Genomic DNA, 17382 nt, shown 5'->3' on the forward strand with positions numbered 1-17382 from the left:
ATTCCTCTTCTGATCAGCGCTCTGAAGTGCTGGCTGTGGCATAATGTCAGCTGTTCATATATTTTGTGTTGCTTCGCTCTGCTTTCATTCTTCTAGATGCTGTTTTGTACCACTGGAATTTGTTCCAGTTCTGATAACTAAAACATCCAACCGTCAATGCATTAACGATGACTTGCTCAGCATGATCATTTTTAGTGAACCAGAGTGAAGTTTCTTCTCTCACCACAAGAGGGCAGAAGGAGCTTTGATGAGTGATGAAAGTCAGCAATGGCGAATTTCTCTCTCCAGACTAAACTAAAGCTCTCACTTGACCCTCAGACTCATTGTGCTCTTTGGAGCTAAATAAAGCACGCTACCCAATCAGGAAACCTGAGCACATTTTCAGTGTTTATTTCTTTCAAGTCATCCACATAATAAATAGAGACAATTCAAACCAATTACACCAGACTGAAACAGGGTGAACTAGCTTGAACTTTGTTGGGCTGAAATGAAGCAGGCACTTTAAAAAAAAGATTAGTGTGTATTATTTAGCAGGACTACAGTGGAGTTTTGGAAAGTAAAACCATGAGGCAGCTGCCTCCTGCCAGGCTGGCAACACAGGTACAAGGAACACAAACCAGGAAACATCTAAAAGCATATAAAAAATAAATCTGCTGCACACAGCTCCATTCTGCAAATACACAGAGCAGCTGTGGATAAAGAAAAACCAAAAAAACCAAAGCCAGTCTGAGGAATCATTAAAAGGTCAACATGCAACGGAAGTGATTGAGCTTGTTTTTTCTGTTAAACCATGATCCAAAATGTCTGCATGGTGTTCACACAGTATGATCTTCAAACAACGGACTGCAAGTTCAGAAAACTCACACGTCTGTCAGGACACGAAGCTGATCTATGACTGACCTGTGTTTGAAGTTTTTATTACTTTGAATTACAAAATGTATACAAGTGTACTCCTTGCTTACTCGCAATGCCGTTCGTGCTCTTCATCCAGAAGCACAGGCGTGAGTCGAGTACGCTGAAACATGGTCCACAAAGAGGATGATTCGGCTTATGAAGCGATGCGTGTACTGTGATAGCTTAAAAATGTTGTTTTTCTTATGTGCTTCTGCACAGTCAAACTCTTACTTTACAACAAGAGGTGGATTAACTGTAAAAACTGTTCACTGTAGATTTACATGTAGCCTGTGGTCGATAACAGTGAGGACGTCAACACATGACTGAGCAACTTAACCCTCTGATATATTCATAAATAAAGAGAAATTTAAGTCAAAGGCTTGGCAACTGTTAAAAAAAAAAATCCTTGCTGTAATACATTTGGTCATATTATTATTATTATTATTATACACACCGGGTCATAAACTAACATTTTCAACTTTCTGCATCTCGTCCTGGACCAGTCCAGAATCTCTGAATTTTAGTTTGCATTAGAGTGAGGATCTGATCTCAGGCTAGGCTTGACACATATCCCTAACACTGGCCGACAATGGCAGACAAATCCAGGTTACAATAGTGAGTGTATGAATAGACCACACAGTCTAAATAAGTAGATTAGAGAGGTGATGAAACGGCAGTCCTCAGTTCCGACGCTCTTTTCAGACAAGAGGAAATAGCTTGCACTTGAAAGCTCCCTTATTTTCTTGGCACAAAGTGGTTTACGAACATCCTCCGCCCACAGAGACCATCGAACACATCGCTGTGCCTGTACAGGTTAAAATAAAGCTCTGTCATTGACTTCTAATCAGCACAAGTAAACTAAAATTTGTAGTTTTATTTGACAACATCAACTCTTGGTAAATAAATACAGGATTGTAAATGCGACAGCAGGCAGGCAGAGGGGTGTGGGTGAAGACCGGGTCGTCTTTGGCACATGAGTGCAGTTCAGTGGTCCCAACTTGTTTCTCTAGAACACTGACGGCACTGATGCAGGAGCTCAAAAGGTGAGTTTGTGATGTTGGACTCTGTCGTCCGCCGACAGCTTTGGTCTGAAAATCAGTGGCTGCCCTTTTTAAACGCCCGTTGTGCACGGTTTCCTCCTTGTCTACGGAGTCTCCATCCAGATAAACACGTTTTAGCGTCCAGTTCGACGGCTCAGACCTCGCTCACCGGCAGGTCGGCGTCATCCAGGTCCAGGGGCGGTTCAGGCATGTGGGGCTCGAAGCTGCTCCGCCGTCGCCACGGCGACTCCTCAGAGTTACTGACGGTGGTCGCGGGCGGTTCGCAGGTCACTTGGCCAGGCGCGTCTCCTGCAGGGACAGGCGTGCTGGCGTGTGGCTGTGACTGGGCCGTGGCAGCAGGCTCATGAAGTGCTCGCTGTCCCACGCCAGGCTGCGAGCGTGTGCCGCACGTGACAGCAGCCCCCCACTCTGGGTAGCATGGTGGCATGGCAGATATGGGCGAGCGAGGGACGGGGGGACCCGCGGGGCTGCGGTAGAAAGTGGAACGGCTGCCGTGTTCCTGCAGCAGAAACACAGAGGAAGCAAGAGTGTGGGAGACAAGACGAGTCGTCGTTAGTAAGAAAAGTGAAAACTCGATATGTGGAGTTTATTTGAGAAGCACGAGAGTGAGTTACAGACTTGGAAATAACACCAGCATGTGGGGCCTGATGCAGCTTTAGCAGAGTTGGTACTGAAGGTTGGTGGTGCTGAAGAATGTAGCATTGCTAGAGAGTGGAGATGGTGGTAGTAGCAGAAGTAGTAGGAGTAGCTGTAGGGGTAGTAGAAGTAGTAGTAGAGGTAGCGGGAGTAGTGGTAGTAGTGTCAGCAGGTTTTAGTTTTGGTAGTCTCGACAGGTTGCAGTGGAGGAGCAGAGTGCCTTAGGAAGCAGTGGTTGGTTGTTGTTCATTAATTCACAGCTTTTCACTGTCAGATTTCAATCTCTGAAACACAAAACAGAAGCGTGAGAAGAAAGAAAAGGCGCAGCAGAGCTGGTGAAAGCAAAAAGGGGAAGCCTCTGAGCAGTCGGTGAAAAGTTGGTTAGAGAGACATCCCAGCTCTAAAGCATCAGAAGACTCCAAGACAAATATCTGTGTCGGCCTTAAAATCCAGCAGATTACCCCACGCGACTTTGCAGGCTTGTTAAACTTCTGATCGATGAATCCACAAAGTATCACAAGATTTAAGAGTCGGTTTCCCAGCACAAACATGTCGCACATGTATTTAAAGATGCTTCATGCTGATTTCAAAGGTCCAAAATTAAGTTCATGCAGAATTTTAGGAGCCAGATGGTCAAATAATCTACCACACTCAAGACTGCCCTCAGTCCACTGAACTACTGATTAATTACAGCACGGGCATGTCCCATTAGCCTCTTGACCACTGTATTAGCTCTTACAACCCCCACATATAAATAATTAACCGTATGTTTGCCTCGTAGTTTGCGACTCCGGACACGTGGATTCAGCAGTGGTCGGTTCTCTTTTCAAAGCTGTTAACATGTTCAACATTTAGCACACACAGGTATAGGAAGTCAACATGGAAACAAGTATCTTATTATCGTGTGTATGAGAAAGAGAAAAAAACATACAGGCAGCGAACAGGAGGGAGGAGGAGAGACAAGCAGGATGTCACACATCTAAGACAGGTACACAGCTGCAGCAGACTGCAGAGATAACAGAGCATGAAGGGAAGAGAAACAGAAGGTGTGAAAGACACATGTACCCAGTCATAAAGACAGAGAAAGAAACAGGCTTAAGGTATTCATAGCTGAGCTGCTCAGGTAGGTCATGCAGCGAGTGTGTGTTTGTGCATAGATTGAACTCATGTAGACTTTAATTTCATACACAATAATAGTGAGGACAGATGGAAGCTGTGCGAGTGCAGCTATAAGGGAGAGAGGGAGGCGGCGACTGCGGGTCTTTCCGATGGTTAGATGGTCATATTCCAGCTGTTTAGTCATTCTATACCCTGAGCAAAATGTGACATTTTAGCATTTGAGCGACTAGAGGTGTCCTTGATTTCAGGTGCCATGCTCGTGGCGACAGTCATCACATGCGAGAGAAGCCATATCAAGCACACCTCGAGTCTTTTTTTTTTTTTTTATGTTTACCTGGGGACAATCTGAGCGCACTGAATGAAATGGGCTCAAACTTTGAGCTGAGCTTGAAGTGACAGGGCGGGGGGGAAAAAAAGCAGGAGAAGGGGATGAGAGAAGCAGCGAGGACGAGGGCGTGAAGGGAGGAGTGCTTGTTATCACAGCCATACGTAGGATGTGGTTGGTTCTTAGGGAAAAAAAAAAAAAAGGAGCATCAGATGTGGCGTCAGATCTGATCTGCTCTCATAATGTCTACAACCACCAAGGGCCAGCCAGTGAGTGGAAAACAGGATTAAAAAAGGTGAACTTATAGTTTAAAAGGGGAAATTTAGACGAGCTGACATACGTGCTGCTGCACTCCCCGATTCGGGACGTATACCTCTGTATACAGGGGTTCGACAGCCGTCTGGCCTGCCGCATCTGCAACAACACAGTGCAAAGCAGTATTAGAGCAGATGGGCCGTCTGCCCACAGGGAGAGGAGGAGGTGGAGAGAATGTGACAAAGACAGAAAGAAAAGGGGGGAAAAGGATAGAGAGAAGAGGCACAGGAGAGGGAAAAACAAGCAAGAGAGAGAGAAAGACACAGGAGGCAAGAAAGAGGGAACTGTAGAGAGACAGACAGCGCAAAGGTGCTGAGAATGATTCCAGTCTAACCAGAAGGGACCAGCTGCGGCAGAGGACACCCTCTCCTCTGCAGTCAGGGCTGTGGAGCTGGTTTATGCCTCACCTGGCAAGTTTAGCTGCCTGTCTCTATGCATGTAGGCGTTTCAAAAACTCAGGTAAGAGCACTCACACAGATGTGTCTGTCATCACTGGCTGTCTGACGTACTGATGACCTACTTTAGTTAAAAGTCAGCACTGGGGAACCTGGTGGCTCAGAGGTTAAGGTGACAAACATGAACCACAGCGTCCCCAGCTCGCATCCAGCTGGGGACCGTTGTCGCGGATCAGTCCCCATCTCTCACTCCCCTCATTTCCTGTCATCTATCAGCTGTCGACTGTCTGATAAAAGGCATTACAGGGCCAAAAAAGTACCTTACAAAAAGCACCCAAAAACAATATTATTCTGTCACAGGATGTTCCAAGTTCAAGGTAAATACATTAAAAATAGCTCATGATAAACTTGCAGAACAATCTGCTTTTTTTTTTTTTTTTTTTTTTTTTGCCAAATTAGGGTCTTCCCTGTGGTTTAGTAGTAAATGTCCCAGGGCTCTGTATCAGTCCCCAGCTTGGGAGTGACTTCATCAATTTGTTTACAGACTACACGGCCACAACTTGAACAGCCGGGCTTGATATTGTTAAGATCAGAATGATAAGGTAGTCAGAGGTTGAATTCGTCTGAAACGCACTGCCAAACGTCTGCTTCTGCAAAAAGGACGTTCTTTGCATCTCTGTGGCTTGCAGGTGCGTGAGCTCTTGCGAGAGAAAGAAACTGCAAAGAACAATCGATAAAGGACATGACTGAAACAACACAAACACGTCTTGTAAACAGTTGTGACGACTCTTCAAACCACCAGATGTCACTCGGTAAGTCTCAAGTTCTGCACATGAAAGAATGAGTCAAGTCTGAAATCATTTTTTCTTCCACAGGTGCATCTGTGGTCTTCACTTAAGTCTACATATAATAACTTGAATCTGTACTATGGTGACATTGTGCTGTACTGTAGTGTAAGATACATACTGTGGCAGCAGACCTCCCAGGCCCCCGCTGGGCCACAATGGCCCCTGAGACAGCCTTGATCCAACTGTGCATCTCCTCTGGGCTGTCCGCCTATTGGAGACGTGACAGAAAAGGACAGTGAGAGACAGAGAGAGGAGAGCGAGAGAGACTCAAAATCAAAATGTGAAGCGATGGGAAGGGAAACAGACTGTTTGGAGAAAAACAAGAGAGTAATCGCAGTGTTTATGAACACTGTGGAGAGGGAAGGCTTGAGTGTGTGACTGCTGACTGCACATTCCTTTCACCTCAGAAAACGTCCTACCTGTATGTAAAATGTCCTTGATGTGGTGACGACTTCAAACAGATTATCTCTCATCATAATGTCACTACAACAGAAGCAGGAAACACGTCAGATCACAGTTATCTCATGTATATCGTCTAAATCAGAGACGGTAAACACCATCCTCCTGGACAAAAGACATTTTTCCGTACAATGGGAAAACGCTGGGACATGTTAAATACCTCTGCTTGCACTCCTGGACTTTGTGAACTTCCTTCAGTGGAATCATTCTTAGAGGCTCTTTCTCCTAAAGGGAAGGAAATAACTGTTACAGTACACAGGATAAATACTGCCACTTACATGCATATTACTCATGCGTTTTTGTTCTGATATGTCGGCTAAAAACGAGGCTGCTTTGCTGAGTTTTTCTGGTTTGTAGGGGCAGAAGCGAACGTTCCTGTAAGTAGCAGAGAGCAAACTAAAAACCCTGATGGTTGTAACTTTCTTGACCCGGCCATTTGATACAGCAGACACAGAGTCTGTGTCCTTGGGGCCTGTTGATAGCCAAATAGACAGATAAAGCTGTCAAATACGGGCAGACCCGGACAAGGGCAGGGTACGGGACGTGGAGTATTATCATGAGGACAGTGTGCATGTGTATGTGTATACGAAGGCCTGGGTGGGGGTGGGGGGCCAAGGCATGATAGGACATGTGAAGTGAAGGCATTGAATTCCACAGACTGCAGATAAAACATGTTCGAACTCGGGACTTTCTGTTTGCTCTTACTCTGCATCAGACTGTCGGGCTGAATCCAATCCACATGCATCCTCAATAAAAACATTCCTTAAAGGCCTCACATAACTTACAAAACAAAGCTCATTACCAAATCTGACTTGAAGTAACTCATTGAGTTTTCTTCCAATAGGAAATATCGCCGTTTCCAGTTCCTCATCTGGGGAAAAAAGGGGAAAAAACGTTCAGATCTTTTGTATAATTTCCAGTCAAAACATGATCGGCCACCTTTGCTGCAATAATGAAACAATCATTTTACTTCTAGTTAAAAGCTAGTTCCTACATGTTTTACAGTGTCTATATATAGGCGGGGAAGTCCGTTATCCTTTGGCATTTATAAAGTACAGAGTTGTGCACATTGGAGAAGCTGCATTTCCTTAGGCAAGCAAATTCTTCACCGTTATCAAGCTGAAATCTCGTCATCTCTCATCAATATGTCATAAGACTTTACATTCCCTCCCACATGAAGGTGCTATTTATATTTCTCAATGTGACTTTAATTGCAACTGTGTCATAGTTGCAAAGTGTTAATATAGGGGATTTTTCTGAAGACTATGCTGCACTGTATATGCAGCCAGTGATAACCATCCACCTCCACACGCCGAATTTTCACTGACGTATGAAGAGTCCCACTCCCTACTGAAATGAAGAACTTCTCTAGACGGTACCAGAAGGCCGAGTGACACCAAGTCAACCCAACAGAGAACCAAGAGAGCGGCAGGCACTCACCACAGCTCCCTGCTTGACGCAGTAGCCCGATTTGATGACCGTGTGCTCCTGAGTCGGCCTGCCCAGGAAGTACGGCAGCTGGCTGTGGGAGCGATGTATGGCGTCACGCTCCGCTCTGTCTGCACCATCACCTCCTTCATGCTTGAAGGTGAAAGGGTGGAAAGGACACCAGAAATACCGTAACTGCAAGTTCTGACAACATTTTAAAAACACTTGTCAGAGCCCAAGATGACGTCTTCTACCCGATTTAAAAATAGACAAAAACAGAGAAAAACAGGTAAGTCTTTGTTTACGAACCTGGAAGCAGGGAAATTTGGGCCTTTTTATTTGAAATTAATGATTTTTTTTTTTTTCTGTTAATGGACCAATCAATTAGCCTCTCAGCTCTGATATCCAACAATATAAAAGAAGACTGTGGGAGTTCTGTTAAAATCAGGAAGTGTATTAATAGCTTGAAGTTATGTTTTTCAAAATAAGACTTAACCCAGCATGTAGTTTAAACCTGTACCTGAAGAAATGACAGCGTGCTCATGAGCATGCATGTAAATCCAGCATGGGGCGCAGTGCAGCTGTGGTTACCTGTGTCTGGGTGACGATGGGGACTCCTCCAATAATCTCTGTCTTATAGGAGACTTGTTTCTTGGGCCCTACGACATCTGGCAAAGCCTTCTGGTTCTCTGCATTCTGCTGTCCATCAGACAACTTTGGCACCTGAAGGAAAAAAAAACACACATCACCCACTAATATTAAATAAATGAACATGCGTTTTGTGGAATTCAGCTGTTCTACATAGTTAAAACGGAGTATGCAATTTGTATGTATGTAGAAATTCACAAGCCTTTAACACATTTTATATCCATTTCCTCTCTGGATGGTAAAGGCTTCATGGAGAACAATGGAAACAGTCCTTTATCCCAGCACTCAATACAACAATACAGCATCCTGTTAGTCATGCTCTGACTCACTCCTATCTAGTTACTTGGCAGTCCACTAATTCATTTCTACAGAAGAGGAAGAAATGAAAGTTTCTCCAAGTGATAAAATATGAGCCAAAAAGAACAGATTAGCACAGCCGAATCAGGGATGGACTGTATGTCTTGTGTCTTCTGTGTGTGTGTGTGTGTGTGTGTGTGTGTGTGTGTGTGTCTCTCTCTCACAGTAATCTTGGTAGCTTTATTGAGAGCGATGACCCAGTCCACAAGATCCTGCTGGTCGTTGGCCTGCAGGAAGAACTTCCTCATCCCAGCATTGATGACTAATAGATCATAAAAACAGCAGTGGGAACAGGAGAAAGAGTGAAAGTATATTCAGACCTCCTCAGTCAGTCACACTCATTCTCTACATGCCGTCATCTGATTCATTCTACAGTATGTTCAATATGAATCACATGCTAATAAGTACTACAAGTACAAAGATGTACTATGAAGTGCCACAGAAATATCCACAGATATCTCTGGAAGTGAAAAGCAACTCAGCCAAGGGACTCTCCCACCCACTACCAGCAGCACTCTCTCTCCTGGAGGATGATGACCCAGCTAGATCCAGCTGCCTCAGTCTGCCGCCACCTACCCACTTCTAACCATGACGGACAGAGAAAAAAAAAAAAATCCAACTGCTACCAACCACCAAATATCCTTGCATATTTTCACACCCATGTGAACAAGAGCAAACCCCGTTTTTCAATCACAAAGAAATTTTTGGGTCAAATGCTGATTAGGTATGGATCAGGATTTAGGAGCTGAAAGAACTGAAGTCTCTCACTCGCGCTCTCTCTGCCATAAATCCTTCAATTCTGCAGCTCAAACTGTCCTTGTGTCTCCTCTATTTCCTTTCGACACCATGTGAATAAATTACATTAAAGCCGGACTGGTAAATCTGGCGGGGGCGAGCTGTAAAAGGCACGGAGAGCTCAAACTCTGTAGCACAAAGAAGATCATTCTTCCTTGTTCTGTGTCTTCAGTCCAGCCTTTAAGACACATGCAAGACCTCACACTCTCTCTCTCTCACACTCTTTTTCCAGTTCCCTGTAAATAAATCTGTCTGTCTGGTCTCATTCAGATCACCCTCATGAATTAATCCACCCTTTAAATGTGTCCACTGTGTGTCTGGGAGAGAACTGCTTGCTAGTTGTGTCTTGGCCACTGGGAAAATATATGGGAGAAGGGTATCAGATGTGACTCATAGTTACACATGATAAAACAATGTGTGTTGCTGAGAAATACAACCAAGCACCAAAGTTCACACAGATACACCACTCGTCATCTGTCCCCCCCAAAGCACAAGGCACAGAGCCATATGCATCATAAATCACAGACCGCAATCAAGGCTGTACTTCTTACTGTAAAACAGCTTGTAAGCGTGACGGCCATTACCGAATTCTTCCGTGTTTCTTTCTAGACTTAAGAAGGCAGGCGGAGCACCAAGATTCATAGAAATCAGCATAACACATGACACACAAGGGGCAGATAAAAATAACATCATACATCTCTGAATCAGATTCCGATTAGGATGTCTGCATCCTGTCGAAGCCTCAACAAGGCGACTGGTGCACACACACAGCCAGACACACACGGTCACGATAGTCAACAGGCTAGTGCTTCCTGCTATTGAAGCAGATGGAAGAGGAGGAGACGGTGTAGTCAACAATAACAAGGACTGGAGGTTTACTCCTAATGACCTGATGACGGTTCATTTTTATGCAACATTTTCCATTCCTGTCCTGACACACAGGGTGAGAAGACGAGGAGGAGGTATACCCAGATGTTTGCTGTGAAATTCACTAGTACGATCAGGGGCCTTGGTCAGATAGGATGAGTGTTTTGATGAAGATTAAAGTATGCTTCAGCAGAACTGTTCGTCAGACGGCTGAAAAGCTTCAGAAACTTCCCCGACAACTCGCTGTGGCATTGGGATACTGTGTCCGGCCATTTTTGTAACTTTCTGAAACGGACATTTACTCCTGCCTCACACTGTGAATGAGCAGCTGTGCAGAGGTGAGAAAGGAGCCATGGTTCCCTCTGGCTCGACTGCAGCACCATAAATGCCATCGAGGAGAGACTGAAAATGTACGCCATCATCCCCATATTGAAATGGTATGACATCTCTTCCCTCTCTGCCCAGGAGCGTGGCCGTTTGGAACGACAACGCATCGTACAAACCAGTTCTTTTCAAGCTTATCGGCCCCTGACCCAGGGTCAGTATTTTGAAACCACACACAAGTAGCATACAAACAAAGGCATTTCAACTGAGAGAAACTAAGTGAAATCTCAATTAGTACATTTTTGCTTGATATTTTTTTAACCGAAATTATTATTAGATGTGTGTAAGTTTTGTTTGGTTTCTTCTGATGTGCAATATAAATGACACTCAAGTCCACAACATTAGGCTAATAAGGAAAGACAGCCGAGACGAAAACCACAACTTCTCTGCAGTATAATATGCAAGACAACTATGAAAACAGGACTGTTGGGACAAATATGATGCAAGAAAACTTATCAGGTGCCAACACACCATGCTGCAGCCTCCTGCATCGCTGTGTGTTGACTAAACAGACGATGCTGAACAAAGCTGCCTGGTCAATGGTGGAGAAAGTATGTGGAGAGCAGTGCTTGACCAAGATTAGAGGGCAGAGAAGGACAGCAAACATTCCTCCTTTAGGTTATAGAAAGTGTATTCAGCTTTGTCAACATGTAATGCCGATGTTTGCAAAGCACCGCAGGGATGTTTTAAGCTCTATACTTTTCCAACAAGTAAGTTGGGTTACTGTTTAATATGATAAATGCCAAGAGAAATCAGTGAATTCTTTCTAAATCTGGCTTTAGTTCACCAGTCAACCACCAAATCCTTATAACAAACAGCAAGATTGTGATGATCAGTGTTTCCTTACCGAAGCAGAATTCTGCCTTAGGCCTCAGCTTAGTGGCATCGCTGACCTAGAGGTGGACAAAGCTCACAACTGTTAGCATCCCAGTTCAACCAAATACTGTAAACGGATTCTATTTATATATATATTATTATGTTCATGTCAGATAAGCTTCAGTGGTAATGTTCCTTTTTACCTTAGAGATGTAGGTGAGCTTGAGGGAACCAACACAGTCTGTGCCAATAGGCAGGTTCTGTGGGACAATGGTAAAAATAAAGATACATGTAAAAACAGAAAGCTAAAGCTAACCATTCACCATTTCATTGAAGAAGGGGCCTTAGCTGAGGTGGGAGAGTGAGGTCAATTTCTGTAAAGCAAGTCAATATTACAGTATACTTGGAATGCACTCCATGATAGTTAATTTGAGTTTCGTGCTGTGATTCTGAAACTAGGGGATCCAGATTTAACATCATTAAAATTTAAGCTTTTTCAATCTATAAAAAGAAAGGGACTTCCTGAATTATTTAAAATCTCTCCTGCACTACATGATTTATGAATACTTCATGTAACAGCGCACTTACAAATACAGCATCTCCAAGCCAGCACGATGTACAAACCATGAGAAGAGTAAAAACAGTGACACCGAGGGTCACAGAGAAGAAAATCATGACCACTGTGGTCAATGCAAGTATCAGTGCTTTGTACATTCACTTATCCAAATCACTAGAGGGCAAAAAATGAAACCCAGGTTTTAGGGTTAAACTGTGAGTTCATTCTACCATTATTCTAACCAAAACACACACACAGAGACACACACACATCTAGCCTTGACCTCCTCCTACTGCTGCGCCTGTAATATGTGCTTCCTAATTGCTGTCAACTGGAATTACATAATACAAGTTCTCCCATCCTTGTACGGCTGTCTGGCGATGGAAACATTGAGCCTGAACTTAGCTTTGTGTTCATAATGAATGAAGACAGTTTAGCTAGAAGTGGCTGGCAGTTAGCCTGCAATTGCATGAGAGCTGATCATCCACACTAATATCTAGCATTAAGCTGGCATGAAATTGCCTGTAAATTGACCAATTTTCCATCAACAAATTGAACATTAGCCCGTGCAGTTACCTAGAGGCCTTTTTTTCCCCCTCAAAATAAAGCTAAAAGCTAAGCTAACGCAGCCCTGGGTAATTACCTGTGGGTTGTCCATGAACCACACCAAGCTTCCCTGCTGCGTGTCCAGTATGAAGTAACGACGCAGGAACTTGCCACTGCTCTCGTTCTCCTCTATGTCCAGGAAGCCACAGATGCGGTTCTGTCGGTCCACGTAAGGCATCTCGCCGCCGGGACATTCCCTGGCCTGCTGGGGCCGGGACTGGAGAGGAGCGGGGGCAAGTGGGGCCGAGAAGAATCCCTAAAGGGCAGAGAGAAAGGAGTGGAAAGAGAGACGTGTGAGGAGGGAGGGAGTAAATAAGGAATTTCAGTTGTCTTTGTGGTGAACCTTGCTAGTGTGTCCCGCTCCCTCTTTCTCTCTGTATCTACTGTATCTCTGGTCTCTCTGCCACCTGGAGCTCACTAGGCTACAGCCTGCCAGGGGATCATGTGACACAAACCACAACCCCGCCTTTATCCTTTTATATCAGCCTCACCCACTCGCTCTCCCTCTTTTTTTTCCTCTTGTAACACACTGTCACTCTCTTCTACCTCCTCCACCCACCCTGTCTTGCGCTCTTCCCTTCTCCCTCTTCTCTTGCAGTCCTCTCCTCTCTCACTTTCTGTGCTATCTCCTCCCAACTGCTCTCTCATCCGATTTGGCAAGCCTCTGGCCAGCCCCTTTTATCCCCTCCCTCCCTCCACAGCTGAGCACCCACTTGAGCATGGTTTAAAAAAAAAGAAAAGAAGAAGAAGAGGAAAAAAAAAAAGCCACCGAGCTCAGCCATGTTCGACACAAAGAAACAACACAGACGCCCACAGGAGCTACGCAGGAGAGAATGAGCGATATTTAACCTGCTGAGGTCCCTGAAACCTACAGCTCACTGGACGTCAACAAAAAAGTGAAAGATTAGAGTGCATCTGCTTGGTCCTGCGAGTGTGAATGCACGCATGTCATTGTCAAACCCTGTGTGGGTGGGCGCAGCATTACTGTAGGCATATTGTCGTACTAGCCTGTTTAAGCTGCTGTCTTTTTGGGCTGAGCCTAAAATATGTGACTGAGATGAATCTTTGGAAAGCAGAGATAAAGACGCTCTTTCTCCAGGACATTATGAGCACTGTGTGGGTGGATGGGGGCAACGCAGGGACAAAAGGTCCAGTTGTTGTGCATGGACTCTGAGATGAGAGCATCTCAGTGAGCCCCTGCATCTACCCCAGTCCTCCCATTTGCCACACAGGCACGAGAGAGGAGCAACACTGTCAGAGGCGACTATCTCAACACTACACAAACAGTGATTGTCATGTGAGAGTGAGAGGCGTCTCTGTCGAGTTTAGCGATCATGTAAATTAGGTGCTGTGCACAAGTTCGTATGCATGCAAACTCGTGCATTTCAGTAACGCAGAATAGACGTTAAAGGTGATGCAAAACAAAACCCCAACATGGCTGAACAGGCAACCAAGTACACTATGTAGGCTTTTAATTCAAATGACACAGACAGCTAAAATGGTAGGTTAGTTTCAATGTCCATGTGGAAAAACAGGTACATTAACTAAACTGAAGGCAATATATATAGACCAACATTAATTTTTAACATAACCACATAACAAAGAAACACTTTCAATGCAGATCATTTAAGTTATTTCCTGTAAACCAAGATTTGTATTTAATGGGACATTTTAAGTTGCAATAATCAATATTTTTAGTGACGAACATACAGCGAATCAGTCATTCCCCTCAGAGGTTTACAGTGGTTTTCAGCTCATTGTTTAGCTGTCTGGCAACTGAACTGTTTTGGTTCACTCTCACCACTCGTACAGTCCTTTTTTCAGCCCCAACAAGCAGCTGTTTTCAGTGAAAAAGCTCTAAAAACCTACTGCACACTAACTTACATATGACAAGTGGCCAGAAATCCACCTCCAAATGAATGGCAATGCTGCTCCACACAGTTAACTGCAGGATGCATAAATAATTTACTATTTGCTTACAAGTTTGCTTCATCGACTTAAAATAAGAGTTACTGCAGGTTTAACAGTTGAAAAATAAACATCTATGTAAGAGAGAGACATTATTAAAATCATCTAAACATATCTTTGATGTTTCTGCACAGCAAATCCTTGCCTGTAAAATTCAGAGATACCAACATCTGCAATTATCTTATATTAGCAGCAATATAGGAACGTTACATGCACTGATCGATACATTATATATTTATTATATGAATATCTAATGCTAACCCAGTTTACATGAATTGGATGTTTAAACTCAACAGATTTCTGCTAAAACAACCTACCCAAAGATGATGAGGCTCCTCAGACTGGGGGGACTCTATCTTAGACCCGTTTACACCCTTGCATTAAAATGCATTTTGGGTGACTGCAATTGCATAGTGCTTAACCGCAGGAAAGTACAGGTGTAAATGCACCCCAGATGCAATGAGGAAGGATTCAGATTCGATTGACCAAACATCCCCTGAAGGTGGATCCTCTCCCACCAGTCTTGACTGCATTCCCACATCCAGATTGTCCTCTGGACTGTGGTGACACTGACCACAGCTTAAAAAAAAAAGCAGCTGCATAAATCAGCTTCAATGATGGCTGAAATCTGGGGGGGTTTATTATTTTTTGTACTCAAGCAAATGAAAGGATGGTTTAAGGGGGAAGATGAAGTTGGACAGAGTGACTGGATCTCAATCTGATCTCAATGTGGACACAGGAGACACATATTAATACCAGGTGTAAATGTAATCAGGTGCTACAATGTCATTTATCTGCATAACCGGGTCAAACTCTTATTTGCTATATAGATTACCATAGGATTATCTATCGTCAATCATTTTTTACAGAATAATTACAGTACTTGCGTAATCTATCCTTGTGTTGAGGACACACACGCACAGTGTCCCAGTTTCTCTGTGAGTAATCCACATAGCATATTTGGGTGTCTGAAGCAAGGATATGATATTTACATGCTCGAACACATAACCAGGATACTTCAAACACAGATCTTTGCCAGGATACTAGTGCACATGTGCAAATGCGCTCATTCTGTGAGCCGGACTCACAAGTGGGAGGTTTCAGAGCTGGGCTTCCTGCGTTATGTTTGCAGCACTGTAAAAAGACTGAATGACAGTGAACAAGAGAAATCGAGAGGGATACACTAACAAAAATTAATCAAAATATGCAAAGAACCATAATACTGCACACACGAGTTTGAAGATCTGACTGGATGGTTGGGTAAAGCTACATGACATTAGCTGACTTCTTTCTAGGTCAAACATTCCCTGGTAAACTCTCTCTTTACATTTGCAGACAGGCTTTGTCCTCATCACACTGGAGCCAACTGGTCACACAGGAGAAGCCATAAAACAACAGTAAGGACCAGCTGGATAGCCCAGTAGAGGGTCAATATTATCCTTTCATGTTCTTCGGCCATTGTGACATCATTGAAAGTGACACAACAGCTGGAAATACAAAGTGTGGAGCAGAGAGATTTGTGCTGTTTTAATGTCTTCCAACCTATGCTTACCACATACAAACTGGGGGTTGAGGGGTTCACACTTTATCATCCATTACAACAGCAGTTGGTTTCAGAAAGACCACTGAAAGATATCCTTTATGGGAAAAGTCATTGACGTACAAGTGCAATCTAGGGAAAGGGCTGGGACGTAATTGGCTCCCTACAGGTCAAAGGTGGGACAGGTCATTCCGGTCCAGCTGAAAAGAGTAATTTCTGCTCATAGTCTGGCTCTGAAAGCAGCACATAAGGCCAGCAGGTTTGACAGGGTTTGGCCTTCACATTTACCCGGTCACACAGGGTCCTGTTCACCCCAGCAGAGTGCTGATGTTGGTTCGTGTGTCCCCAGAGCAGGACAAAACGAAGATGATCACTAGGTAAAGCCACTGGTAACAGAGACTATGTCCTGAGTTACTAACAACAAAAAACTTAGCTAGCCAACGAGCTCCCAAATGCCACGCAGGCTAACGTAAAAATAGAATTTAACGTTACAAACAGCTAACGTTAGCTAACGTTAGGCACGTCGGACTACCACAACTGTTGTGTTAGCATCATCAGCGACTCTGGCTCGCTGGCCTGAAGTTAACTGGGAGACATGGCTCAGGTTAGCCTGCTATTAGCAACTCCTTCACACCACAAACTTACATATCTACAGTACATCTCGCTAACATTATGTGAATTTTCCACCTAAAAACTTACATTTCTGTTTTTTTTTTGACGCTGCTACAAACAACAGCGCTTTACTAGCTAGTTTTATCTGGCACAGAAGTTCAGCGTTGGTCATACACGATAACCGAACCTAGCTAACACTGTCGACATGTAATTAGACAGACTCGTAAAATATAATTGGCAACTTTAGCTGGACGAAACAACAACGCTGCGTTTATTAATATTATCTAATATTATTCCACGGGTCAACTTACCCGAGTCTTCCCTTCTGTAGGTGCTGCACCCGTCGGCTGTTTGGCACGGTGTCGTTGGGTCCTCTCTGCCTCAGCCCATCTCCACTGATCCAGGACAGAGCTCCAATGCTGCTACTGGTGAGGGTGCAGCACAGATCGTCTATAGTGAAGATGATCACCGTGTGGTTTAAAAAAAAAAAAAAATACAAACGTGAATGGTGGCAGTTGTTAGTGGTGAATAGAAGCTCTTCACCACATCTTCGTGCAGAAATTACATAGCCCACCTCTGCAAGTTGCAACCTTACATGCTCCAAATTGTTTGGCAATATATGGAAACCACTGTAGGGTATTAAAAAGGATAATTCTATATTGGGACTTCATCAAAGTATCATAATATGCAAAACCGCCACTCTGTGTATAATTTTTCATAATGGGCCTTGTATAAACAAAGCAAAATGTCTGC

General features: G+C 44.0%; 1 protein-coding gene across 7 annotated transcripts; it reads right to left on the reverse strand.

The window, feature by feature from the left end:
* Positions 1-374: 374 nt before the first annotated feature.
* On the reverse strand, positions 375-17070 carry LOC143327898 (pleckstrin homology domain-containing family A member 1-like). Of its 7 annotated transcripts, none has more exons than XM_076742521.1 (14): positions 16941-17070; positions 12547-12765; positions 11551-11607; positions 11379-11424; positions 8650-8747; positions 8072-8203; positions 7493-7633; positions 6855-6923; positions 6213-6277; positions 6013-6076; positions 5712-5801; positions 4376-4449; positions 3523-3597; positions 375-2454 (listed from the first exon to the last, which is right to left on the reverse strand). In XM_076742521.1, exons 2-14 carry the CDS (start codon positions 12685-12687, stop codon positions 2223-2225), a joined length of 1284 nt encoding a protein of 427 aa, XP_076598636.1. In that variant the 5' UTR covers positions 12688-12765; positions 16941-17070; the 3' UTR covers positions 375-2222. The 7 variants fall into 7 exon arrangements, with proteins under 7 accessions (XP_076598636.1, XP_076598637.1, XP_076598639.1 ...); XM_076742522.1 differs by lacking the exon at positions 16941-17070 and adding an exon at positions 13069-13129; XM_076742526.1 differs by lacking the exon at positions 375-2454 and adding an exon at positions 2736-2875.
* Between the last annotated feature and the right edge of the window lie 312 nt (positions 17071-17382).

This window comes from Chaetodon auriga, chromosome 11 (genome assembly GCF_051107435.1).
Source record: "Chaetodon auriga isolate fChaAug3 chromosome 11, fChaAug3.hap1, whole genome shotgun sequence".
Lineage (NCBI taxonomy): Eukaryota > Metazoa > Chordata > Actinopteri > Chaetodontiformes > Chaetodontidae > Chaetodon > Chaetodon auriga.

Excerpts from the sequence above, each read along its gene's own strand:
- LOC143327898 (XM_076742521.1), bottom strand. The coding sequence starts at position 12,687 with ATGCCTTACGTGGACCGACAGAACCGCATCTGTGGCTTCCTGGACATA. Across the intron at positions 11,425-11,550 it reads AGCTCACCTACATCTCTAAG|GTCAGCGATGCCACTAAGCT; the intron begins GTAAAAAGGAAC and ends GTCCACCTCTAG. Across the intron at positions 6,924-7,492 it reads GCGTCAAGCAGGGAGCTGTG|ATGAGGAACTGGAAACGGCG; the intron begins GTGAGTGCCTGC and ends TTTTTTCCCCAG.